General features: G+C 46.9%; 1 protein-coding gene across 2 annotated transcripts in view; it reads right to left on the bottom strand.

Annotated features, from left to right (window-relative positions):
• Positions 1–841: 841 nt before the first annotated feature.
• Positions 842–27155, bottom strand: part of TRABD2A (TraB domain containing 2A) — a 59628-nt gene continuing 33314 nt past the window's right edge. The window contains exons 3-7 of one of the 2 annotated variants that reach the window (XM_004029520.5): positions 21023–21169; positions 18312–18486; positions 11236–11326; positions 3143–3394; positions 842–1290 (exon numbers count right to left, since the gene is read on the bottom strand). In XM_004029520.5, coding sequence (XP_004029569.2) covers positions 1107–1290; positions 3143–3394; positions 11236–11326; positions 18312–18486; positions 21023–21169 — 849 coding nt within the window. In that variant the 3' untranslated portion in view covers positions 842–1106. Of the gene's footprint in view, positions 1291–3142; positions 3395–11235; positions 11327–16739; positions 17402–18311; positions 18487–21022; positions 21170–27155 lie in introns of those variants that run through there. The other variant, XM_019020723.4, reaches the window with a different exon arrangement.

Raw genomic sequence — 27155 nt, 5'->3', positions numbered from 1 at the left:
CTGTTTTAGTAAGGCCACTGAGATCTTCTGGGCCCTAGAAATAACTGAACATGAACCCACAAAAGCCTCAGAAAAGGAAGGGAAGCCAGAGCTACAAACCCAGGCAATCAGCCTTACCCTAAGCCAGATTAGGGGACAAATACAACTACTTCTTATTGACCCCACCCAAGTCCTGGACAGACCTTCTACCCAGGGTTTTTATGGGCTATTCAGAGGCCCAGGACCATAAAGGACACTTGCCACAGGTGGGAGACCCTGATCTGGAACCATGGTGGTTAGGGGAGGGAGATCACCTGGGCAGGGTTAAAAGCTCCCATTTCAGATTCAACTGGGGAAGTTCTACTCTTACACATTTTATAGAGAGAGTCCCAATAAGATTTGTATTTAGAAAAGACATTGACAATAAACATGTAAATAATAAATAACAAAATGGGGATTGGGGGTAGTTTGAAAACCACTTTCTTGAACAGCACCTCTGACAAAGCCTACCCACGCCCCCCGACCCCCCCCACCCAGCCTCCAGCATGTCAGTGAGACACACACATTATACAAAATAAAAGCATCTCTCAGGGCACAGGGAGCACCCTATTCACCAGAGCTTGAATAGAGAGGTGCAGACCACAAGTTCCATGGCCCACTGACTCCCCTGCATCCAGAACCAAGAGTGACACAAAGAAAGAGAGTGGAAAGAAGAAAGGGTCAGGATACAAAGCCAGAGCCTGAAGGGATCAGAGCTGCAGCTGAGAAGTGCAGGGCCTAGGGGGAGGCAGTGGAAGGATTCAGAGGGTGTGAGAGAAGAAGTTGTCTGCCCGATATATATATATATCATGAATAAAAATCTATACAAAAAAGGTATTTATTTTCATACAACTCATTTATAATTTATTTTCACACAACTCACTATGTTACAAAACTGTACACCTGCCCCCAAAGTTGGATAACCCAAAGTCACATTCCTTGGAAAGAAAAGAATCAACACTGGGCCGCTTTTTCAAGAGCAGTCTCTTCTGGATTGGGCCCAACAAGGCTAGACCAGAATGTGGAGTACAAGAATGGCCATTCTTCAAGTCCGAGGGGTCAGGGTCTTAGCCTGGTGCTTCCAGTCGTTACAGGAGGGGTGTCTCTGTTTGGAAAGCCAGCACCAGCACCCAGAACACAGGAGTCCAGAGAGACAGGCAGGCACTGCTGGCCACCATCTGGCTGTGGTGGGAATGCCCACGGCGAGGGAGCCGCAGTTCAGTGGAGATGTGCCTGTCCAGGACAGGGACCTGGAGTTGTGGGACTATGTCACTAGGAGGCAAAGAGAAAGACAGAGTCTGAAGTCACAGCAGAAACCACTGCACATGCCAAGGCCCCCAAATGCCCACACAGCTTCTCTTCATCTCCCCTCCTTATAGACAGGAATGGGTATTAGTATATTAATAGGCTTCCTATATCTCTGGCCCTCTTTCATGTCTTTGGCCACTGCTACCAGAAAACCAAATGGCAGAGGATATTAAGACCAGCAGACTGGCTAACTGTCCCTGGCTATTTGGCTCTTTATTCAAAGATTAGTGAAAGTCTTCGTATAAGGCCGAATTCAAAGTTTGCTAACATTAGTCTCTGGGCAATCTTAGGCAGGGACCCTCCTCACTGGCCACCACAGAGGCAGAGCCAGACCATGCAGATTCCTCCCTGGGTCTCTGCCTCTCTCATCTGCCCAAGTCCAGGCCTGATGTGCACAGCATATAGGCATACCAGGTCAAGACAGTTCAAGCTGAGGGGCCCATGACCTCAGGCTTACCCAGATCTTTCAACTCAGCTGAGGTATAAAGTGCCCAACCCCGTAGTCACCAATGGCCTTGTTTGAAAAAGTACTAAACAGGTCAATTTATTCCTCTGTCAATGGAGGATGGTTCATGAGTCACCCTGGGACATGAACACCATCAGAAGCTGTCCCCATTCTCCAGGTCCCATCTGGCTGCCAGCTTCTGTCCATTTAAAATGCAGATCACACAGCATATCACATATCTGCTTCAAACCTTTCAATGGCTCCCTACTTCCCTCCGTGTTTACCTCTCTGGACACATCTCACCCCATTACTCCTTCCCTTCCCAGGCTCCAGCCAGAATTACTTTATCTCAGCTTCTTTAACGCAATCGTTCCCTCCAACCAGGCTTTCACATTGTTCCCTCTGCCTTCAACTCTTCTCCTTCCCTATTCAGTTGTTCACTCACTCACTCATTCATTCTACATTTATTAAGCACCTGTGCAGGCCCTGAATCCCTGCGTCTACTGATCCAGACTCAGAAGCTCTATTCACAAGGTTCCACTTTGGCTTCTACTCAGTATAAGCCAAAAGGTTGCTTCCTCAAGGGAAGACTTTCCTGACCTCTGACCCTAAGTAGTAACCTCCAACACACACACACATATGCATGCACCACAAACACACACACCCACAGCAGCTTACACTTCCACTGCAGATTATCTATTCAAAAATCCATCTTCTTCACCAGACTGCAAGTTCCATGAAGGCAGGGCCCATGTCTGGTTGGCCCCACACACATAGCATCCAACACAACAGCAGGCACAAAGGAAGGACTCAATAAGGCTGAGATTAATTTAACTGGATTCCTGCTCCCAGCCTCTCTGGGGTAGTTCTTCCAGAAGCCTTGTGCCCTGCAGACTCAGGCTCGCCTATCCACCTCTGGTCTACTCCCCAGCCATCTCTGAGACTACATTTGGTGTAGGGTCACGACCCTTCCCTTACAATGTGGGGGTTAAACATGCCCATTCCTACAGAGCTGCTTCCAGCTCTGCAAATCTATGACATTCTCCCTAAGTCTGCCATGGAGAAAGATATGAAATATCTAGTTCTTTGCAACCTTTCCAGATGCCTTCCACTTTTAACAGACTCATCCTACCCCGAAATTTGTTCTTTAACAAGCATAAACATGTTGCCCTTGCCCTGGCTTGAAGCAACTATCTTAAATCTGGATTCGCTTCTGTCACAGTGGACAGAAAAAGGGTGCCTAGGGTCATGAGGAAAGGGAAAGGTTGCTCCATGAGGGGGGCTCCCATTGCAACCAGTGTGAGGGGCATTCCTGGGTCCGCTCACTAGGGTAAAGGTGGATGCCAACCCGACCCAGCCTACTCGCCTGACCTCTCCTCCAGGCGGACCCACAGATCGCTGAATTGCCGGAGTCGCGGCCTCCGCTGTGACCGCCTCCGCTTCTTCCGGAACCTCTGCTCGGCCTCACTGGGCGGGTCGGCACTTCCAGGCCGGGACACAAGGGGAGGCAGCGTTGAGTGCCCTGAGGATACGGCTTCTGGTGCCGGTACTTCCAGGGTAGGGACTTTTGGAGCAAAGATGGTGGACAGAGTGGGCCGTGTGGAGGTCTTTTTACTCTTCCCTCTGTACGCAAGTGGAAGGAGAAGGTATTTGGAGGAGGGTCACACAGCATGGCGCCCTCCCCAGCTCTCTTACACCTCAGGGTTTCAAGACAACGGCAGATAACCTGAAAGTTCAAGCTGGCCAGGAAGGGCAGAAATTACCCAGTTCTTGAAATTACCTTGGGAATTTATCTCTTTGACGCCTTTTTCTTCCCCTCAGATATCCTCACCCTACCTTCTCCAAATCCCCTAGTCCTGGGGAGAAAGATCCAAGATTTTTAAACTATTACATGTACAGTAATTACTGTAGTTTTCCAACAATGAACAGGTCAGCACTGTCTAGAAAGACACTGACAATTATAGCTTTTTTTTTTTTTTTTTTTTTTTTGAGATCGGGTTTCCCTCAGTAGCTCAGGCTAGAGTGCAATGGCCCAATCATAGCTCACTGTAGCCTCAAACTCCTGGGCTCAAGTGATTCTCCCACCTCAGCCTCCCAAATACAAGCAAATGTCACCAATCTGACTAGTGAACAGTAAAGCTTTTAAAGACAGATGGAAAATGTTTAAATGCCATTTGCTTAAAGCCACTGAAGTAGCTCTTAACCCTCTTAACACTTTCTGAACCCTCATGAGGGCTTTATTCAGGAAGAGGCTCTCAGGGCTGTCTTCTAACCACTTAATTGCAGATTTGTTCTTAAATCATCTTTCCCAAAGAGAGATTTTCACAACTAATGGGAAACTCAGACTTACTTCTAGTTTTCCCCTAAAGGTGACTATAGTCACCAAATACTTCTTTGAGTGAAGAAATAAGCTACTAGAAGGACCAAGTTTCTTCCAACAACAGAACTTTTGTCAAGGGTTTGGTGAAGGGGATGGGGGAGCAGAAAGAGAAGAATTCTACTAGATGTCAATCCCATTGTCTCCTGATGTAGGTGGGTAGTGAGAGTCCTGAAACTCACATCTGCCTGAGGAAGGGGAGCAGTGGATGTGCCATGTCTAGGGCTTTCCTCGTCCAATGATGTAGGTGCCACTGACCAGCACATGTAAGAACTCAATTACTTAGCCCTGAGGAACCATCTACCTTACCAGAGTGGGTCCCAGTTCTGAGCCACGACACGGCAGAACCTGAGAAGTCAGTTAGTATTAATGGCCGTGTGTGAGGAAGGGAGGAGGTATACAAGAAGGAAAGCAAAAAAGGGAAAGACTTATATTGGGCAAAAAAGTTAAAAGAAGGGAATTCCTAAAATGGCAAAGGATTAAAAAATGCCCCTACTCTGAACCTGAGACTAAGGACCCCAGAAACATAAATTCATAGCTAGAAGGTTCCTGGAGGACAGGGCTTAATATATTATTACTGTCTCCTGAGCTCAGCGCAATGCCTGGTACATAACTGTGAAGCCACTTAAATGAACCCTTTCATTGTTACAACAAAGAAACTAGAGCCCAGAAAGGGAATGTGCCCCCATCATGGCTCTCTAGGATTCAGGTGGCCTCCTAGGGCAGGGGTCCCCAGCCCCCAAGCCATGGACTAGCACTAGTCTGTGGCCTGTTAGGAACTGGGCCACACAGCAGGATGTGAGCGGCAGGCAAGCAACCATATTACCACCTGAGCTCCACATCCTCTCAGATTAGCAGGGACATCAGATTCTCATAGGATCGCAAACCCTGTTGTGAATTGTGTGTGCTAGGGATCTTGGTTGCACACTCCTTATGAGACTCTAATACCTGATGATATGAGGTGGAACAGTTTCATCCCAAAACCATCCCCACCTCCCCGATCCATGGAAAAATTTTCTTCCACAAAATTAGTCCCTGGTGCCAAAAACGTTGAGGGCCACTGTCTTAGAGGGTTCAAGAGCAGATGGTCAGGTAGCTCCATGCCCATCAAGCCCTCTGCCCATGGCCAAAACTATGTCTTGGCCTCCATATGACCCAAACAGGTCCTGGTACATGGTAGGCACTCAAGAAAAGTCTGTTGCTTTGATTTAGTGAGGAACATGGTCTCTAACTCACTAAGGCTGTGTTCTGTGGTTTGAAACAGTGGATCCTCACAGTGAGACAAATCATAGCTTTGTTTCTGTTCAACTCACAACAAACAAAGACCTCACCCCAGAAACTCCAGGTAGCCAAGGCCAGGGTTTAAGAGCCAAGTTAATAGCCCTGGGTGGGGGTTGGAGAGTAGGGATCAGGAAGAAATTAGCTTTACTCTTCCTGGTTTTTATCTCCCTTATATTTGTGAGTTAAGGAGTCCTGAGGAATCATAACACCTACTTTACAATTAAGGAAACTGAAGACCAGGGGGAGGAAACTGACCTGCACAAGGTTCCAAGAAGGATTCTATGCCATCTTTTGTTTTGTTTTGTTTTGAGACGGAGTTTTGCTCTGTCCCCCAGGATGGAGTGCAGTGGCACAATCTTGGCTCACTGCAACCTCCGCCTCCCAGGTTTAAGAAATTCTCTGCCTCAGCCTCCCAAATAGCTGGGATTACAGGCACATGCCACCACGCCCAGCTAGTTTTTTTTGTATTTTTAGTAGAGACGAGGTTTCACCATCTTGGCCAGGCTGGTCTTGAACTCCTGACCCCATGATCCACCCGCCTCGGCCTCCCAAAGTGCTGGGATTATAGGCGTGAGCCACCGTGCCTGGCCAATTCTTTGCCGTTTTTAAGTAACATTCATTGTTGAGATTTTTTTTCAGGTCATAAAGCTAATCCATTCTCATTGTAGAAAATATAGAGAGTATAAATTAGTGTCACTGTAATCTCCAGGGAGATCCTACAGACAAATGCTCACATGGGCTCAGACAGGGGTTTAAGGGTCCCTAGGTCAATAGAGGTGGCTGCTCTTCTGTCTCAAATAGAAAATCCCAGCTGCTGAACACACCCAATCCATCATAGAGCCTCTGGGCTGGATCCCATCACAGGCTCAAGATCTAGATTACCATGTTTTGACCCACCTGGATTCTCACAGTTTAGCTAAACTTCTACCCACAAAGGCTAAGCCCATGGTCATTTTGGCTACAATATAGGGCTACCCCCTTGTGCTGATAGCTTATTTGCCCCCTACCTGCATTTCACGCAGCCTCCTCACTTCATGGAAGTCTCCAAGAAAGAAACACACTGGTTGACAAGGAAAAGACCCCAGGCTTGGAGCCTTAGACAAGATAATTGACCTTTCTGAGCCTCTGCCCCTTGCATAAAATTAACCTATCCTACCTCATTGCTGTGAGGATTAAAACAGCCCAAGCACCATGTTTCACACAGTGCTGAGCACACAGTAGATCCTTACTTCAGGTGCATCCCCCTTTCTCCCAGTCTTCTGAGAATGAGTGAAGCTGTACAAACCCTAGCAGGGCTGACCAGAACCTTAGAGCACCCCGCTGTGTAACCAAACGGACATCTGCCAGATCCCCAAAGATGTCCATGACCTAGCCCCTGGAAGCTGTGAACACATTACCTTACACGGTAAAAGGAACTTTGCAGGCGTATTAAGTCAAGGACCTTAAGATGAGGAGAGTAGCCCAGGTTATCCAGGGGTGCCCAATCCAATCACACGGGACCTTAAAAGCAGAGAACCCGTCTGTGGTCAGAGGGGGATATGACTATGGAAGAATGGTTATAGAGATGCAACATTGCTGGCTTTGAAGATGGAAGGCTCCACAAGTCAAGGAATGTGGGCAGCCTCTAGAAGCTGGGAAGAAAACAAATTATCTAGAGCCTCCAGAAGGGAATGCAGCCCGGCCCACACCTTAATTTCAGCCAGTGAGACCTGTGTCAGACTTCTGATCTCCAGAACTATACAATAATGAATCAGTGTTGTTCTAAGCTATTGAGTTTGTGATAATTTGTTATAGCAGCAATAGAAAACTAACATAGTATCCATTACCCCAGGGGGAGGAGGGAGGAACTGGCTAAGCCCTCTGCAGATTAGCCCAACAGGAACCCCATCTCTTTCACTTCTCTGTTCTAAGAACAGCAACCTCACATTCAGGAGCATTTCCTGTGTTTTCCAGCCTGCTGACAGGTGGAGAGTGGCAGCTGCTAGTTGCTCTCCCCACACCCCAACATGCATGCCCATCTCTGTCTCCCCAATACTGGCCTACCCCAAGACTAAGGGAGCTGGCAGGGCCTTAAGTAAGCTAGATCACCACTTAACAGCCCTCATGTCCCCAGCCACACCAGCCTGCCCTGGATTCAAGTTCCACATGACCAGAATCATCCTTTAAGGACTACCAGATGGCTGTCGAGGAGGGGAAGAAGGAAACAGGTATCCCTCCACTGCCCTGGTCCTCCTTGCCAGCCCCTCTTTGTGGGCATTCTCCCCAACCCACTTCCCTGGGCCCTTAGCCTCCCGGGACCCTGTCCCTTCTTCCTGAACAGGAGCTCCTTTGGAGACCTCATCCTCCCTCATGGCTTCACCTGGGACCACTGTATGCACGTTCACCCCTAAAACCTCTCAGGTCCCCCACTGGCTGAATAAATGAATGCATGTGAGCAGTACCAGCAATGATATTAACACATAATCAATCCTATTTGAGATCCCATCATGTGCCAGATGCCAGGATAGGTACTCCTGGAAATCCAATTTTGAAAATTAGATCCTTGTCCGGAAGGCTCTAGAAGAGAGAGAGAGCTCTTGCACAAACCATAGGTTCCTTGGGGTCATGCACAGGATGAACCCAGGCTGGAGCAATGGAGGAAGATGTGGCAATTGTGCTGGATCTCACAGATTCTGATAGAGAGAACTGGGGGTAGTGTGGGTAGGGAAAGGATCTCTGGCAGAGGAAACTGCACGAACAAAGACATAGAGGCTAGGAAGTAAAAGGTGGGAGAAGAAAGGGTAGAAAGAAAAGGTTTGGGAGGTGGAGGGGTCTGTGCTATTTCCTGGTCCTGGTTTAGTGTGGCCTTTCACAGTTTCTTCGTTAGTAAATGAGAAGGAACACTTCCCTTGCAGGCTGGTTTTGAGAATTAACAGAGAGCCCATATAAACCTGGCTACCACCTGATGATCCACCAATAAGTGCTCTTTTTCTACCCGGGGAAGTGAAAACACTTGTTCTCAGCCTTCACTGGGCATCGGAATCTCCTGGAGAGCTTCTAAAAAGACGGATTCCTGACCTTCCTTTCCCCAAGGGCAGGTGTCAGGGTTAGAGGCAGAATTAGGGAGCCTGGGAACAACCAGCAACACACACACACACACACACACCACACACACCACACATACCACACACACTACACACACACAAAACACACGTACCACACACACCACACATACCACAACACACACCCCACACATACACAACACACACATCAGACATGCACCACACATACCCCACACACATACACAATACACACACCACACATACCATACACACCACACGTACCACACTATACACACACACAACACACGTACCACACACACCACACATACCACAACACAACGCAAACCCCACACGTACACAACACATACATCAGACATGCAGCACACATACCCCACACACATACACACAACACACACACCAAACATGCACCACACACATGCACAGTACCCACACATGCACACACCAGACATGTTCCACACACATCCACACTACACCACACACACCCCACATACAACACACACCCCTCACACACAGGTACCAAACAACACACATACCAGACATGCACCACACACACACCATACACATGCACACTACACACACACACATACACTCCACACATATTCCACACTAGATACACACCACACAAACCCTACACACAAACATCACACACAACACACCCCTCACACACACCACACACCAGACACACACAAACACAAACATCACATACTCCACACACATTACACCACACACACGCACACACTCCCCAGGTAGGGCCCTCTCCAGCACCCTAAGGACAGTGCGTTGAACCCCAGGCCAGTCAGCCCAGCGGGAAGAGCTGAGAAGGGACCAGAGGCCAGTGAGGGAGGAAAGACCCACAGTCCTGCAGGGCGCAGAGAACCCCTAAGGGCTGGCTCCTCCAGATCTGCAGGAGAACAGGAAGGAGAGAGGCAGGAGACGTGAGCCTGCAACAGAGCTGGCTCAGGCAAGGGCGGGATCCTCCCGGTCAAGGGGAGGAGAGGAGGGCTCCTCAGAAGGGGGAAGTAGCGTCAGTAAAGGAGAGGCGGGGACGGGATGGAGGCTCTTCTGAAGCGAGCAGCAGATCCATGCTGGAAGGGTAGGGTCTGAGTGCCAAGACCTCCGCGTGAAGACAATGACCTTGAAAAAGAACAACATGAAACCACGGAGGGTTTGAATACGGGACACCGGAAAGAATAGTCCCACAGAAGGGCGAAGAGTGAACCAGAGGGAGAAGGGCCTGGAAGGGGGCGGTGGCCATGGAAATGGAGAAGGACAAATCCCAGCGAGTCTTTACTGGAGGAAGCCAAAAGCCTGGGGGAGGAGGGAAATGAGCAGTCTCACATCAGCGCTTCTGTAAACTAGAAAGTGCTCTGTGAAGGGCGGTCAGTATTGACATACTGAATACAGGGCATGAAGACAGGTGGGGATGAGAGAAGTCCAGGATGTATCCAGGATTTCCCGCCTGAAGGGAGACTGGCAGGAGCCTCTGGGGTGAGGGGGAACAGGGAGACAAGGTGCAGTGAAGGGGGGCATTCTGAGGAGAAAGAGGGCAGCTGGAGATGGGCGGCCTTCGGGCAGACACAACTGCTGGATCCTCTGCCAGGGGATGGGCATTTGCATCCTGGAGCTCTCTCGCTACAGCTGAGACCTCTGCCAGGAGACGGGGCTGCTGACCACAGATCGGGAGGGAGTGGGGGCCAGAGGAATGGAGGGGATATTAGGGGCTGATGTGTGCCCCCCACATTCACATGTTGAAGCCCCATCCCCAGTACCTCAGAATGTGACCATTTGGAGTTAGGGCCTTTAAAGAGGTGATTCAGTTAACATGAGGCCCCAGTCCAACAGGACTAGTGTCCTTAGTAGAAGAGAGGCCAGGGATGCTCGCTTACAGAAAAAAAAATGCCATGTGCCGGCAGGAAGAGAAGGCGGCCATCTACAAGCCAAAGGGGTCCCAAGAGCAACCAGTCCTGTTGACACCTTGATCTGGGACTTTCAGCCTCCAGAACTGTGAGAAATGCATTTCTGTTGATTAAATCACTCAGTCTGTGGTTGTTGTTATGACAGCCCAAGCAGACTACTACAGGGGAAGGGGAAGGACACCTAGGGCCCACCAGGATGGACGACCAGTTGGGAGGCCAGTGGGTGGACAGCATTGCTGAGGGCTGGGGGCTGGGCCTCCTGAGTTCTTTACAGAAAGGTCTGCAGGGGCAGAGGGCAGTTTGGCCAAAAAAAAAAAAAAAAAGAGAAATAAACCTAGGGAGGAGGAAACGGCTCAGAGAAAAGGTGCTTTCTCCTGCCCCTGAGAAGGGTGAGACATGCACTCCCTGCACCCCTAACCCCTCTGGCCTGTTTACCACTGTCATGGCCCGATTTTGCCTCCGGAAAACTTCCAAAACACCTAGGGCAAAGGACACTGGGCATTAAGCCTAATTACTCCTCCTTTCCCCTACCCCTCGACCCCTGGGCAACCTTCCCTTCACCTTCCCCCGCTCGCCAAACACCACTGAGGAAAAGGCCAGTGTGGCCCCTGCAGCCCAAAGTGTCCATCCTGCCAACCACGTCTGACACAGCCCCAGCCACACAGAGCCAACTGAGCTGGTGCCAAATGTCCATGTAAGGTCAAGTGTGGGGGAAATGACCAGGCAGGGGTTCTCTGGAGCTCCTCAAGATAGCAGCCCACCCTGGTGCCCAGGCAGCCCCATGAGGGTCTCAGCTCCCCAGCCAAGATAGAAGCACAGGACGGTTACTTGTGGATGGGTCGTCCAGCAGGGGCGTGTTCTACCTCATAGCCTTCACGCCGCAAAACATCCAGCACTGTGTTGTTGCCCATGAAATGACCTGCAGTGAGAAAAACAACCTGAAATGCTGCAGCTCTCAGGACCACCAAACATACTCCCCAAACACACACCCTAGAACCAAGAAATTACCCTGCCAAGCCCCCTGCCTATCTGTCCAGCACAGTACAGTTCTAAAGAGCTTCTGGAATCAGGCCTGCCAACAGTCCTGCAAGGCAGGCAGGGCAGCATCAGTAGCATTTCAGAGACAATGACACTGAAGATCAGAACAATGCAGCAAGTTACCTGAAGTCACAAAGCTAAGGGGATAGCCTGGACATCAAACTGCAACCTGGTAAGACCTCCCAGAAGAGGTGATATGTGAGCAGGATCCTGAAAGGTGAGGACACTGGTCTGGAGAAAATACAAGAATTCAGGCTGAGCACAGTGGCTCACACCTGTAATCCCAGCACTTTGGGAGGCCGAGGCGGGTGGATCACCTGAAGTCAGGAGTTCAAGACTCACCTGGCCAACATGGTTAAACCCCATCTCTACTAAAAATACAAAAATTAGCCGGGCATGGTGGCAGGCGCCTGTAATCCCAGCTACTCGAGAGGCTGAGGCAGGAGAATCACTTGAACCCAGGAGGCAGAGGTTGCAGTGAGCCGAGATCGTGCCACTGCATTCCAGCCTGGGTGACGGAGCGAGACTCTGTCTCAATTTAAAAAAAAAAGATGGGGGGAATTCCCAACTACAGGATGGAATGCAATTGTGCTCTCTGAAAAAACAGGGAAGCTGGTGGGACCGAAGGAATGGCTACTTCCCAATCACCACTTTCTAGAAAAAGTAAAGGCAACCTAATCTAAGATCTGTCCTTCTTGGAGGTTTCTGCATAGGACAAACCCACTGTGGTCTCAGGAGTCACAACCAGGGAACCCTGGGAGCCTGCGGCAGTACAGCAAATAGGCCCCGAGAAGGAAGCAGAAGGCCCATGGTTCCTGCTTTCATTTTCACCCTCATGCATCAAAGGGGGTGTTCATGGGTCAGCAGGGGCTCAGAAAGGGAAGTTTGGCAAAACCATTCCCTCCCATCCTCCCCTCTCCTCCCCACAGCCTAGACAGCCTAGACAGCTGCCAGTGCAGGAGCGATAGCTGTAACCTAGAAATGTGGGGTAGGAGAGGAGGCCACTGGAGAAGTAACCCTGGCAAACAGGAGCCAAAAATCAGCATGAGCTGATTTAAGATCGACACCTAAATAAGAAAAAAAGTCATGTCTTTCACCACTGATCCTAGGTTATTCATTTGCAAATAAGGAACTGGCAATTTAGAACAAGTGATTATAGTTTCCACTTAGCACTTCTGACTTCAATTTTTCTTCTACTGCAAAGGTGATTTCCATTTCTAATCTTCGCATTTTATATCCAGATCCCCATGACAAAAGTCGCTGCTTGATTTTAAAACTCCAGTACTTTCCGTTTTCAGTTATCCTCAATTTGCAATTAAAAGTTTGCTAACCACACAGCTTTTAAGTTTTAAAAGCACACGGTAATGTGTTTCGGAGCAATTTCTGTAGTTTCCTCTGTTCAACTTAGCCTTCAGAAGGCACAGAGAGAAAGCAGCTACAGGAATATAACTTTGCCTTAGAAGAAGCCAGTGCTAGATGGGGGCTCACAGCCCCTGGGCACTTCGGGCATCAGGAGTGCCCAGGGGCTGTCAGCCCCAATCTAGCCCTGCATCAGTATGACAAATCGAGCCCTGAGTACTGGGCAAGCTCAGGTGTTGGTGTTGCCTGTTCCACCTGCCTGGCAGAACCCCCACGACGAGGGCCCACCCACCGAACTGCTCAGACCAAGCTGTGCCCCAGCCTCCCACTAGCCCAGAACCCAGTCGACCTTTCCCCTCTCCCCAGCACCCCATTACCCCTGCACGGGACATACGGGAAGTTTTTGGGAGCTCACCTAAGTCTGGCAGGGGTGGAAAGCAGAAGCCCACACTCCAGCACCTGGGCACCTTCCATCCACACAGACCCGGGGTGGTGCATTGGGACACCACCACTGGCTCTGTTTCCTAACTTTCTCATCTGGGGTCTGCACCAGATGGTGCCTCAAGAGTGAGGCCCAGGCTAACAGCTTTGTTCCAAGAAGCCATTTGTTGAGACAGTACAAATGTGCACACGGTGCCCAATCCAGACATGAAACACAGGACTTACAGAAGAAGAAAACTACCACATACTCACAGGCACTGCTGAGGGCACAAACTGCAGTTTGTTTGTGGCAGAACTTTTCAATGAGCATAATGTGGGAGCCAAACCCCTTATATTTCTATAACAGTTTTATTAATATTTGAATATAATTCACATAGCATAAAATTCATCCTTTTAACATATGCCAGTCGGTGATTTTTTTTGTATATTCAGAAAATCGTGCAAGCATGACCACTATCTAATTTGAAAACATTTTCATCATTTTGACCCCAGCCCCTGGCAACCACTAATCTATGAATACTTTCTGTCTCTATAGATTTGCCTGTTCTGGACATTTCATATAAATATAATCATATGATTTTGTGACTGGCTGTTTTCACTTAGCATAATGTTTTCAAAGTTCATCCATGTAGTACCATATATCAGTACCTCTTTCCTTTTTATGGCCAAATAGTATTCCATTGTGTGTATATATCACCTTTTATTTATCCATGTCAGTTGATGGATAGTTGGATTGGTTCCACTTTTTGGCTATTATAAATAATGCTGCCATGAACATCTGTGTACAAATTTTTGTGTGGACATATGTTTTCAATTCTCCTAGGCATATATCTGGAAGTAGAAATGCTGAATCAAATGGTAGCCCCATGTTTAATTTTGAAAAACTGCTAAACAGTTTTCCAAAATGGCTACACCATTTTACATTCCCAGTAGCAATGTATAAGGGTGCCAATTTCTCCATGTCTTCACCAAAACTTTTTACTCTCCATCTTTTTTATTATAGCCTAGTGAGTATGAAATGGTATCTTCACTTTAGCACCACCACAATAGGACTCCAGTAAAATAACAGTGGATTATACGTGAAAGTGCAGCAAGACTCAGACTCTATTTAAGAAGGTTCTTAAGAAAGCACAAGACAAAAAAACTAGAGGACACTAGAGGAAACTGAAGCCTCTGGGACCTAGAGTTACAGCAAACATGCCTTAGTCTGTGTTGCTGTTACAAAATACCACAGACTGGGTCATTTATAAGCAATAGAAATTTATTTCTCACAGTTCTAGAGGCTGGGAAGTCCAAAATCTAGGCATAGGCATTCAGTGCCCCGTGAGAGCCTTTTTTTTTTTAATACAGAGAGTCTTACTCTGTCACACAGGCTGGAGTGCAGTGGCATGTTCACAGCTCACTTCAGCCTCGACCTCCAGGGCTCAAGTGATCCTCCCACCTCAGCTTCCCAAGTAGCTGGGACTACAGGCACACATCACTATGCCTAGCTAAATTTTTATTTAATTTTTGTAGAGATGAGGTCTCACTGTGTTGACCAGGCTGGTCTCAAACTCCTGAGCTCAAGTGATCCTCCTGCTGTGGCCTCCCGAGGTGCTGGGATTACAGGCATGCACCACCATGTCCAGCTGAGGGCCTTCTTCCCGAATCTTTACATGGCAGGAGGGGCTAATGCTATATCTTCACATGGTGGAAGGCACAAGGGCAAAAAAAGAGCCTACACTACTTTCCTCCAGTCCTTTTAAAAAGCATGAATCCACTCATGAATGTGGAGCCTTCATGTCTTAATCACTTCCCAAAGGCCCCACCTCTTAATACCATGACAATAATAATTAAGTTTCAACACACAAGTTTTAAGGAACATTCAGACCACAGCAAAACATTAAACAGCCCAACTCTGAGAAAGATTAACATAAACCCTCACACTAAAAACATATTTCCCTCACTTCCCATTGCCAAATACATCATATCCAGCTTTCAATTAAAAATTACAAGTCACGCTGGGAGGCAAGAAAAATTACAATCTGAAGAAACAATGAAAGCATCAGACCCAGACTCAGACATGATAGAGATTCTGGAATTATCAGATAGGGAATATAGTTGAACTGAAGAGCATCATCAATCAAATTGATCTAATTGACATTTAAAGAATACTTCATCCAACAACAGCAGAATACAAATTCTATTCAGCTCACATGCAACAGATTTCTCCTTCATTTTTGATTTTTGCTGGATGTGGAAATGTTTGTTGACAGTCATTTATTTCAGCATTTTGAGTATGTCTCCCATAGCCTTCTGGCTTGCATGGCTTCTGATGAGAAATCTGCTGTTAATCCTATTGGGGATCCCTTGTCTGCTTTGCTCTCACTGCTTTCAAGATTCTGTGTCTTTGGCTTTTGACAGTTTGGCTATGATATGCCTTGGTGTGAAACTTTTTGATTTTATACAACTTATAGTTCATGGGTTGAATGTGCAGAGTAATATTTTTCATCAAATTTGAGACATTTTCAAGCAATTTTAAATTCAAATATTCTTTTTATTTCTTTCTTTTTTTCTCTCCTGTCTTCTGGGACTCCCATTAGGTATACATTGGCACACTTGAGGGTGTCTCACAGGTATCTGAAGATCTATTCATTTTTCTTCATTCCTTTTCCTTTCTCCTTCTCATACTGAATCATCTCAATCAACCTGTCTTCATGTATGTTGATTCTTCTTCTGCCAGTTCAAATCTACTGTTCAGCCCCCGTAGTGAATTTTTCATTTCAGTTCCTACACTTTCAATTCCAGAATTTCTATTTGGTTCTTTTAAAATAATTTTTATATTTTTATTGATATTCTGTATTGGTGAGATATTGTTCTCAAACTTTCTTTTAATTCTTTAGATATGGTTAATTTTAGGGTTTTTTTTTTTTTTTTTTTTTTTTGGAGATGGAGTTTCACTCTTGTGGCCCAGGCTGGAGTACAGTGGTGTGATCTCAGCTTACTGCAACCTCTTCCTCCCAGTTTCAAGCAATTCTCCTGCTTCAGCCTCCCAAGTAGCTGGGATTACAGGTGTGCGCCACAACGCCTGGCTAATTTTTGTATTATTAGTAGAGATAGGGTTTTGCCATATTGGTCAGGCTGGTCTCAAACTCCTGACCTCAAGTGACCCACCTGCTTCAGCCTCCCAAAGTGCTGGGATTATAAGTGTGAGCCTCCGCACCTGGCCTCTTTTAGTTTTTTGAACATATTTATAATAACTAGTGTTAAAGTCATTTTCTAGTAAGTCCAAGATATTAACTTCCTCAAGGACAGCTTCTATTGGTTGCTTGTTTTTCCCTGGGTATGGGCCATACTTTCTAGTTTTGCTCTGTGTCTTATAATTGTTTTTATTGAAAACTAGACATTTAAATAATATACCAACTCTGGAACTCATCTCCTCTCCCCTCTTCCCAGGTGCACTGTTGTTGCTGTTTGTGTAGTGATTTTCTAGGACTAAGTCTGTAAAGTCTGTATTCTTTGTTGTGTGTGATCACTGAAGGATCTGCTCAGTTAGCTTAGTGGCTGGCTAATGACTGAACAGAGATTTCCTTAAATTCCTTGCAAGTTTCCCAACCTTTGCAGAGGGGCTGTGTGAGTTTGGGGGCATGTATTTGATGCTTCAGCAGGCAATTTATGACTTTGCCTTAGCTTTCACACTCTGCTTACACAGAGCCTCAAGATCAGCCAGAGGTGAGAGATTAGGACCTTCTCAGGTCTTTCCTGGGCATGTGCACCGCTCTTCTCATGCATGTGGCTCTCTAGGAATATTTTAGAGCTTTTCTAAACCCTCTATGGGATTTTGCTTTTAAGTTTTTTGGGCAGCCCCTTGTAAGCTTCAATTAATATTGCTATTTCCAGCAACTATGATGTTAAACAGCTGCCACTGATTGTTTTCAACAAACACCCTAAGAATAGGGCTATTCACACAGAGCAAGCTCTGAGTCAGGTCAAATGAAGACAAGCTTGGGAATGGAAATTTCAGGGAACTATTGGACATGTCAAATAGTGATGATTCTTTAAGGATGGAGCTTTGGAGGAACTTTGAACCCATTCTGTCCCCTCCAGTAACCATTAGGCAAATGGTTTTCACAGCTACTGTAGTACAAGGCTCCTGATTTTCAAGGCTACTGTGAAGCTGGGAAAAGGGAGATAAAAACAGAACAAGTTAAAATGCCACAAAGCCCACTGCTTCTATCAAAATTCATCCAGTTTTCTTAAATAAACACTTCTAGGATTGTTGCAAGCCTTTAATTAATTTCCAGAGCTGTGGAAAAGTTGATTTTGACCATTTTTTCCAGTGTTCTTATTGCTGCTATGGAAGAACAGGTTTTTGGAGGCCCTCACTCCACCATTTCAGAATTGCTTCTCTCCAACCCCCTATCTTACTGGTAAAGAAACTGAGAGACATGACTTGTTTAAGTTTATGAAGTTAGCAGAAAAATATGAAACAACAAAGCCCAGCCCAGCAAATGATCTTTCTGCATACTGTCCAGCCTCTGGCATTTCTATCCTCATTTCCTGAGGCTGCAAAGAATTCTGTGTCAGAGTCACTCCAGGGGAGAGAATTTATTTCAAGAAGCCCACAAAAGAAAATAATTGTCCTATTCTGTCTCCATGTGTGCTCCTAACAGTCAATAACAGCTGATGTATCAACCCCAGGCCTTGGACTTGGGAGGCTCATTGTCAGGTAGAAGAGTAAAGACAAACATATTTTTAGTGAAAGTTTACAAAGTGAAAAGTATCAGAAAGAAGTTGGGATTAAGTATGAAATTCAGAGGACAAAAATGTTTTCCCAGCTGGCTTATGTGTGGAGAGAGCTATGCGTGATGTCACATGCACCAGCTCATCCAGCAACATTTCAACCATGCTGGATGCTCCATCCCCAGCTGGAGCCACTCTGCAACTGAAATAAGTCAAGGAAGGTGTCACTCCCTTCATCTCGCTTCATGACTAACACAGGCCCTAAGCAGGGACTCACCTCAACATTCCCTTCTTGGGAGAAGCCTCAGATTTCAGAGGCTAATCAGAGGTGACCCACTACTCACCAGCTCCAAAGGCAAAGAAGAAGCCTTTGTCAGGGAACTCCTCCAAAAGGGCCTTCACCCGCTTCCCTATTCTCTCATTCCGCTTGTAGATCAGCTCCCGGCGTAAGTAGCTGTCAATCTCCTGAGCAGTGATGCGCTCCTGAGGTGGTAGCGTGGCATTAATAAAATTGGGAACCTCCACCAAAATAGAGAGAAAAAAAATAAGGGGCAACAGAGTTATTAACAAAGTTACTTCATTGGAGCATCAAATCCCCCAACCTAGATGGTCAAGACGTTGTCAAGAGAAGAGTGACACCATTCTTGGAGTTTCCTGTCTGCTAGGTTTCCCACTCTATCACATTCCCTGTAACCAAAGTGAAAAAAATATTAAGTGAAGTGCACTGAATGAACTCTTACGCTATTTACAACTGCACTTCTGTTTTAGTTAAATGGCTCTGTCTGATGCCATGTGTTTATTAAAAAAAAAAGGACACTGTCTTTGCACAGTACATCCATAGTTTTAACTTGTGTGATTCACACATGCTTTTCTTATAAAAATAGTCTTATATAGTTACATATTTTAGATTCTATTACCGAAAACATGAAATTTGTATAAACACTTAAATGTTTTATAAATCCTCTACTTTACATTTTCATTATTTCTCCACTTCCTATTTCTCTCTCTTGCTTTCCCCAATGTTCTTTGCCTTCCTGGCAAATATTTCACTTGATTCTGATATACATGTTAGCCAATTTCAGTATTTTGGCTAATAACAGGATGAAAGTGCATCAAAATTGTGACAATCAGCGTGATTCTTGCAGCCCAGGAGCTACAGGTAAGGCTGGCACTCTGTGTTTTCTCCCCACCCCCTCAGCTGTCTGGCTTCCCAAACCTCAGCCTCCCACTCCTCCCCCTGGGTGCATGCTCTCTCCTCCACCCAGGGACTTAACAACAGTGTTACCCATTATCTTGGTCAGTATCTACCCTGCCTGCTGCTGCTGCTTCCAGTAGCCTCTCAAAAAGCTTTCCAAAGTCCTCAGACTCTGTGACAGCATTAACTTCCATCTTATGGATAACAGATCTCCTTTCGCGATGGCCTCGAAATTATATTCTTTCATTTTCAAATCGACAGCCTTCATCTTCTACTCTGTCATCTTTTTTTTTTAATCATGTCATTTATGTAAGATCCCCTGCCCATTTCCCAAAATCTCTTCTCTTCAGCAGAGCCCCCCTCTCTACCAGCCTCTTTACAGAGGCAGCGTCAGATACACAGGGTGACCTCCCTCTGACATCCTGCTCCACCTTCTAAATTCCAAACATCACCCAAAGCCTGCACCACTCCCTGCTGGCCAGCCTGGCCCTCACTCACAGTGACAGCACATTCCCTGACCTCCTGTAGGGGCCCTGTGGGCAGAACAGATATGGGAAAGCCACAGGAGAAAAATGCATATGACATCTGTATTATCTGCTCCATCAGCCTGACCATTTGCCCACGTAATGACCAAATCCTCCGCCCACATTAACTTTTTTCTGCTGCTTCAAATGTCAATTTCCCAATTGATCTTGACTTTTCTCCCCCTTTCCCTACCCTCAGCAAGAGTGCAGGTAAGATTTATCACCACCAACAACTCTATTTTTCCTTTAATGTGTTTCTTGTTCTCTCTTTCCTCCTGCTTCACTTTGTCTCAATTTGACTTTTTTTTCCTCTAGATTTTTGGGGATGCTCCTTACATCTTTTGAGGCTTCTGTCATTAATGAAATGTCACCTTTCTGGGCTGATGCTGCACTCAGCCTGTACTGTCCTTCTCCCCATTGCTGCTATTCCTCCTTCAGCTCTCATGTTCACACATGTCTCCTTATGGTTGGGTCCCCAGATTTAACATAGACCTGTACAGCATCACCCACACCCACTAGCTCCTGTCTCCCCTCTCCAGTGTCCTCATGCATGCGGACACCAGTCCTGGGTGGGGGAAACAACACACTCCCCTACCTCAGAAGTTTAGCTGGTGTTTGCTATTTGCATGTAGTCCTAGAGAGGAGGCGAAGGCACCATGGCTTGTCCCATGGGAAGCCTGTTGATAAAAGCATAACAAAGATCCGTACCACTTCCCTCCTGGAAGGAGACCATGATCTTCTGAGGCTGAGCAGCTACTTCCTTCCACTCAATGGCCCACAGGTAAGGCCTGAGCTGGGCAAACACTCAATCCACCAGCTCAGCCACACTCATCCTGCAATACCACAGGATGCAATGATCCACGTCTGCAAATGCTAGCAGCCTTCCCAGCTCTGATGCCCTAACCCTGTAAGCATTCTGTGAATATACAGCTATATCATGTTCACATGTTCTTAGAGGCCACTGAAGCTGCAGTCAAAGTTCTGCTCCATCATTTTGCAAAAGTGTGACCTAAGTCAGCCAGGAGGCCATCAGACTCAGAACCTTTCCCTTCCTCAAGGCTGGTTCATGTGGCCCACTGTTAAATCCTTTGAAGCTTCATCCTTTGGCTGGAATACTGGAATTAACCCTCATCAATGCCCCTCTCTGTTCTTACAAGGTTTGTAAAGCTTTCATTCACTGTAGTGCCTCATTCAATGACATCTAAATCTGCCCACTTTATTTCTAGAGCCCTCATGACCTCAATCCTTTGTACACAGGATGTACGTGTTGCCAGGTAATGTTTTTATTCCTATAATTAAATGTGTGCTGAGCTTGGCAGGGGGAAAGGGTGCTCACCTGGGAGCTGTCATGGCTGAGGATGACGGAGCTGAGGTCCCCACAGTTATAGTGTTTGATGAGATCCTCCGTCGTGTAGGGGATCTGAAGACTGCCTGCTCGCAGGCTCTCCTGCTGCAGGAGGGTCTGGTTCAAAGCAAAGATGACCTAAAAGAAAGGTCTCTTTTAAGTTCACTAACAAGGCAACTGTTTGCTGCCATCTTATTTCTTTTGTCCATGGCTGGAAATACCTTCACCTTTGTGCTCGTTATGTAAGGACATGGATAGTGCTACTTAAAAAAGGGAACACAAATCCCTGGACAGCATCCAAAGAAAAGGAGGAGAACAGTCCTTCCCAAATCAGCCCCAATCAGACACACCTAGGGAACTGCCTTATGGAGGACACAGACAACCTGGAACTCTTCCATGAGTGTGACCAAGAGGTGAGGGAACCCAAGAGCTGGCTTGTGAGGAATAGAAGCTAGGAGGTGGGGCAGCGAGAGGGCTGGGGACTCACAGACACACCTACCAGTGGGTCCCAATTATGTAAAGGACTGGGCAGAAACCAGTGCATTATCCACATCTTTTCTAACCATCAATGCAGCATTCCCAGCTAATGGCGTCATTAGATCCATGGGATATTAAGGGAAGTTAATGTGAAAAAATGGGAAATGAAGGCTAAAGAAAATTAAACACCAGCCTGGCCAACATGGTGAAACATGTCTCTACTAAAAATACAAAAATTAGCTGGGCATGGTGGCATGTGCCTGTAGTCCCAGCTACTTGGGAGGCTAAGGCTAGAGAATCGTTTGAACCCAGGAGACAGAGGTTGCAGTAAGCCAAGATTGTGCCATTGTACTCCAGGCTGGATGACAGCGAGACTCCGTCTCGAAAAAAAAAAAAGAGAAAAGAAAAGAAAATTAAACAGGTTTTAATTTTACAGAACTTCTCAGAGTCTTTGATATACTAATGTGCGATGTGGGTCTCCTTGATGGGGAACAGAGTATGCCAGGTTTCCCAAACATATTTGAGGCATACATCACAAGAGAAAGCTTCGTTGAAACATATTTTGGGAAAATCCAGATTCAAGATCCTGATGCCAGGAACCCTATCTCTCCAGCTCTGACCCAGCTCTCCAGTGCCCAGGAGAATTCATTTTACAAAGCAGGGAATTCTCCTGGGCATTGAAGAGCTGGGTCAGAGGTGGGGAAGTAGGGTTCCTGGTATCAGGTGGGTAGTGGGGCTGGCCACCCCCTACGAGGCTCCAGACAACACTTACGACCCATGGAATTTTCTCTCTCACTTTCCCCAGGTACAGATGCAGCTCTATAGCCTCTGACAGCTCCCCTTTCTTGTGCTTCCCCAGTAATCAGCATACAGGATGCTGCCTTTGCTGGAATATCTCCTCACTCTTTGCTGCAATACAGACAGGCTTGGTCCATCTGTGTTGCAGCAAAGACTGATTATGAGGTCTTTAGCGAGATGTTTCAACTCTCCAGAGACAACGCATTAGAGGTCTTAAGTCAGCAAATGACCCTACCCAGCACCAACCCCTTTCTCCTTTCACATGTTCTCCTCATTCTGAGTGGTGAGGAGACAAGGCTTCCTGGTTTGCCTCCCATGGGCCAAGGTGGCACAGGCCCACTGCGTACCCCTTGTCTCAGTCCATTTGTGCTGCTACAACAAAATGCCTGAGACTGGGTAATTTATGAGGAACACAAATAGATTTCTCACCATTCTGGAGGCTGGGAAGTCTGAGATCAAGGCACTGGCCTTTGGTCTGGTGAGGGCCTTCTTGTTGCATCCTCACATGGAAGAAGACAGAAGGGCAAGCTAACTGAATGGCTGCATGACACCTCCTTTATTAGGGCCTTAATCCCATAAAGGCCTTATAAAGAGGAGTCTTAATCCCAAAAAGGTCCTTATAAAGAGGAGCCTTCATGGCTTCATCACCTCCTAAAGGCCTCACCTTTTAATACCATCACACTAGCAACATCTGAATTTTGGAGGGGACACATTCAAACCACAGCATCCCTCCTTCCACATAGTTACCTCCCTCAGTTACTCTAATATTTCCTGGGCCTGTGATGCAACCTTAACCAAAGATCTCTCTGTAAAACCCCTCCATCCTCTCTTCTCTCAATACCTCCTCCTTTTCTCTGGCAGAGGCACCTCCAGTCTCTCTGCAAGGCATCTCCCCAAGGTTCTGCACAATAGCCTCTTCTGTCTTGGTACCCTCTAGACCATCCTGTGTTCCCATCCTTCCCATCCCTCTATTGGTGACAAGCCAGAGCAGGTAACAAATCTGCTTGGTCATGCGGTGATTTGGTTTGGCTGTGTTCCCACCCAAATCTCATCTTGAATTGTAGCTCCTAGAATTCCCACGTGTCGTGAGAGGGACCCAGTGGGAGGTAATTGAATCATGGAGGTGGGTCTTTCCCATGCCGTTCTCGTGATAGTGAATAAGTCTCATGGTTTTATAAAGGGGAGTTCCCCTGCACACGCTCTCTTGCCTTCCACCATGTAAGACACGCCTTTGCTCCTCCTTCACCTTCCGCCATGATTGTGAGGCCTCCCCAGGCATGTGGAACTGTGAGTCCGTTAAACCCCTTTCCTTTACAGATTACCCAGTCTTGGGTATGTCTTCATTAGCAGTGTGAGAACAGACTGGTACATGTGGGATCACAGCCTTGCCAGAAAAGCAGATATACCCGGGCGCATGTCTGCAAACTGATCTAAATGAGACAACTCAGCCTTCCACAGGTATAAGCCCCTGCATTCTAAAGCCATACAATTAGGGCCTACCTACAACAACTGGGAATTGCCAACTAACTTCAGATTAGCTGGAGGAACAAACCTTCAAAGGTTTGGGAGGGAAGAGAGAGGGGCATTATGACACACCTATCAGGTATGCCCGGCCCCAGGCCCAAGTCCCACATATTCTGTCTCCATCTAACTCATCCAAGCCAAATCCTCAGTCTGACTGGCTCACAAATACCTGCTAATGAGCTTTGCTATTCTCTTAAAGGCATTGAGCACAAGCCCAGGTTACCTGGTGCTTAAATACCTTACTCAAAGAGTGTCCATTAATTTTGAAACGTTTTTCTTTCTTAAGGTTTTCTTGGTATTTGGAGAAGATTGAGTTACCCATTGTAACAGACATGTCAGTCTGCAAACTGGGGCAGACTGTGTATGGGCCACATCACAGATTAAATAAGCACTTTAGGCCAGGCGCGGTGGCTCACACCTGTGATCCCAGCACTTTGGGAGGCCGATGCAGGTGGATCCCTTGAGGTCAGGAGTTCAAGACCAGCCTGGCCAACATGGTAAAACCCTGTCTCTACTAAAAATACAAAAATTAGCCAGGCATGGTGGCAGGTGCCTGTAATCCCAGCTACTTGGGAGGCTGAAGCACGAGAATCGCTTTTAACCTGGGAGGCAGAGGTTGCAGTGAGCTGAGATTGTGCCACTGCACTCCAGCCTGGGCAACAGAGCAAGATTCCTTCTCAAAAAATAAATAAATAAAATGACTACTGGAGAGTTTTGTGCATTATAATGATTTAAGATATCAGATACTCCCTTACTGAGAATTACACACAATCCCTGGTGGAAGATGGACATTAGGACAGTGACCTGGCTAATGGTGTTCATCAGTGACAGGTTTCTGGCCCTGTGGTCTTCAAGGACCAGAAGGCCTGGGAACAGCAGAGTTGGGGGAGATAAGGGGGTGGGAAGAAGGGTAGCAAAATGCCAACTGTGATCCTGAGTTACTCTAGGATTCTGGAAACTGAGTGGTTGATTGATAGACTGAACATCAAGAATGGAAGGACATAAGGGATGATGAAGGGTATCATTCTGCGTCAACTAATCAAGGACAGAATCAAGGCAAGTCACAGTACTAAATGATCCTAAATTTCAATCATTCATCCCTTCTATTCATGAATTCAGTCAATAAATAGTTATTATATGCCTACTGTTCCAAGCACTGAAGATACAGTCATGAACAAGACAAGATCCTTGCCTTTAATGAAGCTTTCATTTTACCTGAAAAAGGGGGCGTTTTTCAAGAAAAATCTTGAAAGGATGGGTGGAAAGGAGGTCTAGTGTATCATAGAAGCTTCTGGGAGGAGAATGAAAGGCAGAGGCCCAAAGTTAAACTCTCTGATTTCAGGCTTGCCAGGACAGCACATACACAAGCAAATCAAAACCCTTGATCATCCCAGGGTCATTGCTTTCTATTTTTCCTGGAGGGGAGGGAGGTCACCTCGTGTCACCAAGCACTATGGTGAGGAGACCATACTATAAACACTCTTCTTTTAAGGAAGTTTGAACAGTGGGCTGTGCATCAGAGTTGGTGCTGAATCTTTCTTTTGTTGCTAAAAACCACAGAAATATACTTTTTAAATCTCTAGCATGATTTCCTGTAATCACCACACGCCTTTCCTTTCAGAGCTGCTGCAATGATCCGAATAACAACCCAGGGGAAGCATGGCTTTCATGTGTGCTTATTTATACCCCAACTACTTATGAAAGGCCTTAAGCTTCTCACAGATTAAAACCCAGCACAAGATAAGCCATTGACCTAAAAGATCAAGAGATACAGTGCCTCGAGAGACCAGCTAAGTGATGAGGTAGAAGGGGCTGGATTTCCTTGGCTGAGAAGAGCAAGGATCCTGCCCCAAATGTGCTCACCGGCAGGTGCCAAACACCAAACACAGTGGTTGCTGTATGTCCAAAGAGACGCAGTCAATGAAAGTCAGAGGAAGGCTCCGTGATGAGCCTCAAAGACAGCTTGGCCTGGGGTCATCAGACAAGGCAGCCCACCCCAAACCCCTCCTTCGCTGGCTTAGCTGAGATGTGGGGAAGTCTCTGGGGCACTGTTTATGTTAAGCAAGGCAAAGCCCTCACTGAAACAGACTCCTTGGAGAAAGACCCAAGACGGATTCCTGAAGAAACAGTCTCTGAATGGGATCAAAGTGTCCTTACAGGGTTTCCTTGGAGCCAGAATACTCCCCTGATGACTCAAGGTGCCTGTTCCGCACACTACCACCACAAACCAGGGAGGCAGGTCACTGCTATCCAGCTGTCCCACTCCAGATGGCAGCCCTTTATCACCTGCGCTGCCCAGACCTAGTAGTCCATGCCTCAGGCTGCCCTGGAGGGAAGCTGGGCAGGGGCAGGGCCCTGCTGAAGGTGCCTCCCTTGGAGTGAACCTTTGGTCAGGCCATGGGTAGCCATCTGTGGAGCTAGAGGAGGTAACTCCCTCTCCAGTGAGGAGCCAAGTCCAGGGCAGGGCGGTGCTCCAAGGGAAATCTCCATGGGCACCACAGGAGCAATGCACAACCCTAAACTCACTCCCATTCAAATGACTGAGGCCCAGATATGGCATCCTCATAAACTACTATGGCATCTCTGAAGGACCCCTCTCTGATAGAACTACTGACTGTCAGTCATCCTTACATAATTTACTCTCCTTGCTGTGCTTGGAGAAGTCTGAACCAGTCTAACAAATTTGGGGTTTCAGGATGTGGCTTGTGGATAAGAGAATTGCTCAGAAACTCCACCAGTTAAGTTGACCCCAGGGCGTCTTCCAGGAGGGCCATCCTGAATGGGGCATTGTCACTGATTAAGTCACCTCACATGAATCAGCTGAACACGCCTGGGGTACAAGGACTGTTGTTCCTGGAGATCCAAAAAGGCCAGGTGCCATGAGCCGCATGCTCAGCCAGGAGCTGGGGACAGTGGCCAGGAGGGGAGAAAGGCAAAGGAGCAGGCACAAGGGTCCTGGATGGATCCACCCGGCCAGTGCTCACTGCCTCCCACTGTGCCTCCCTTTCTCCATTCAAATCCTTCCTTTACAGTTTCTGTTAACATTTTTCATGTGTTGTGTTAGGCTCCTAGGGCTGCCATAACAAAATACCACAAATTGAGTAGCTTAAACAACAGAATTGTATTGCCTCACCATTCTGGATGCTAGAAGTGTGCAACCAAAGTGTTGACGAGGTCATGCTCCCTCTGAAGAATTTGGGAAAGGATCTATTCCAGGCCTCTCTCCTAGCTTCTGGTGGTTCCTTGGCTTGTGGCTACATAATTCCGATCTACATAGTGTTCTTCCCACATGTGTATCTATCTCTGTGTCTTAATTTCCCTTTTT

The sequence above is a fragment of the Gorilla gorilla genome, chromosome 12 (assembly GCF_029281585.2).
Source record: "Gorilla gorilla gorilla isolate KB3781 chromosome 12, NHGRI_mGorGor1-v2.1_pri, whole genome shotgun sequence".
NCBI lineage: Eukaryota > Metazoa > Chordata > Mammalia > Primates > Hominidae > Gorilla > Gorilla gorilla.
The sequence above is the reverse complement of the archived record's forward strand: the minus strand, read 5'-3'. Positions and strand labels throughout refer to the sequence as shown.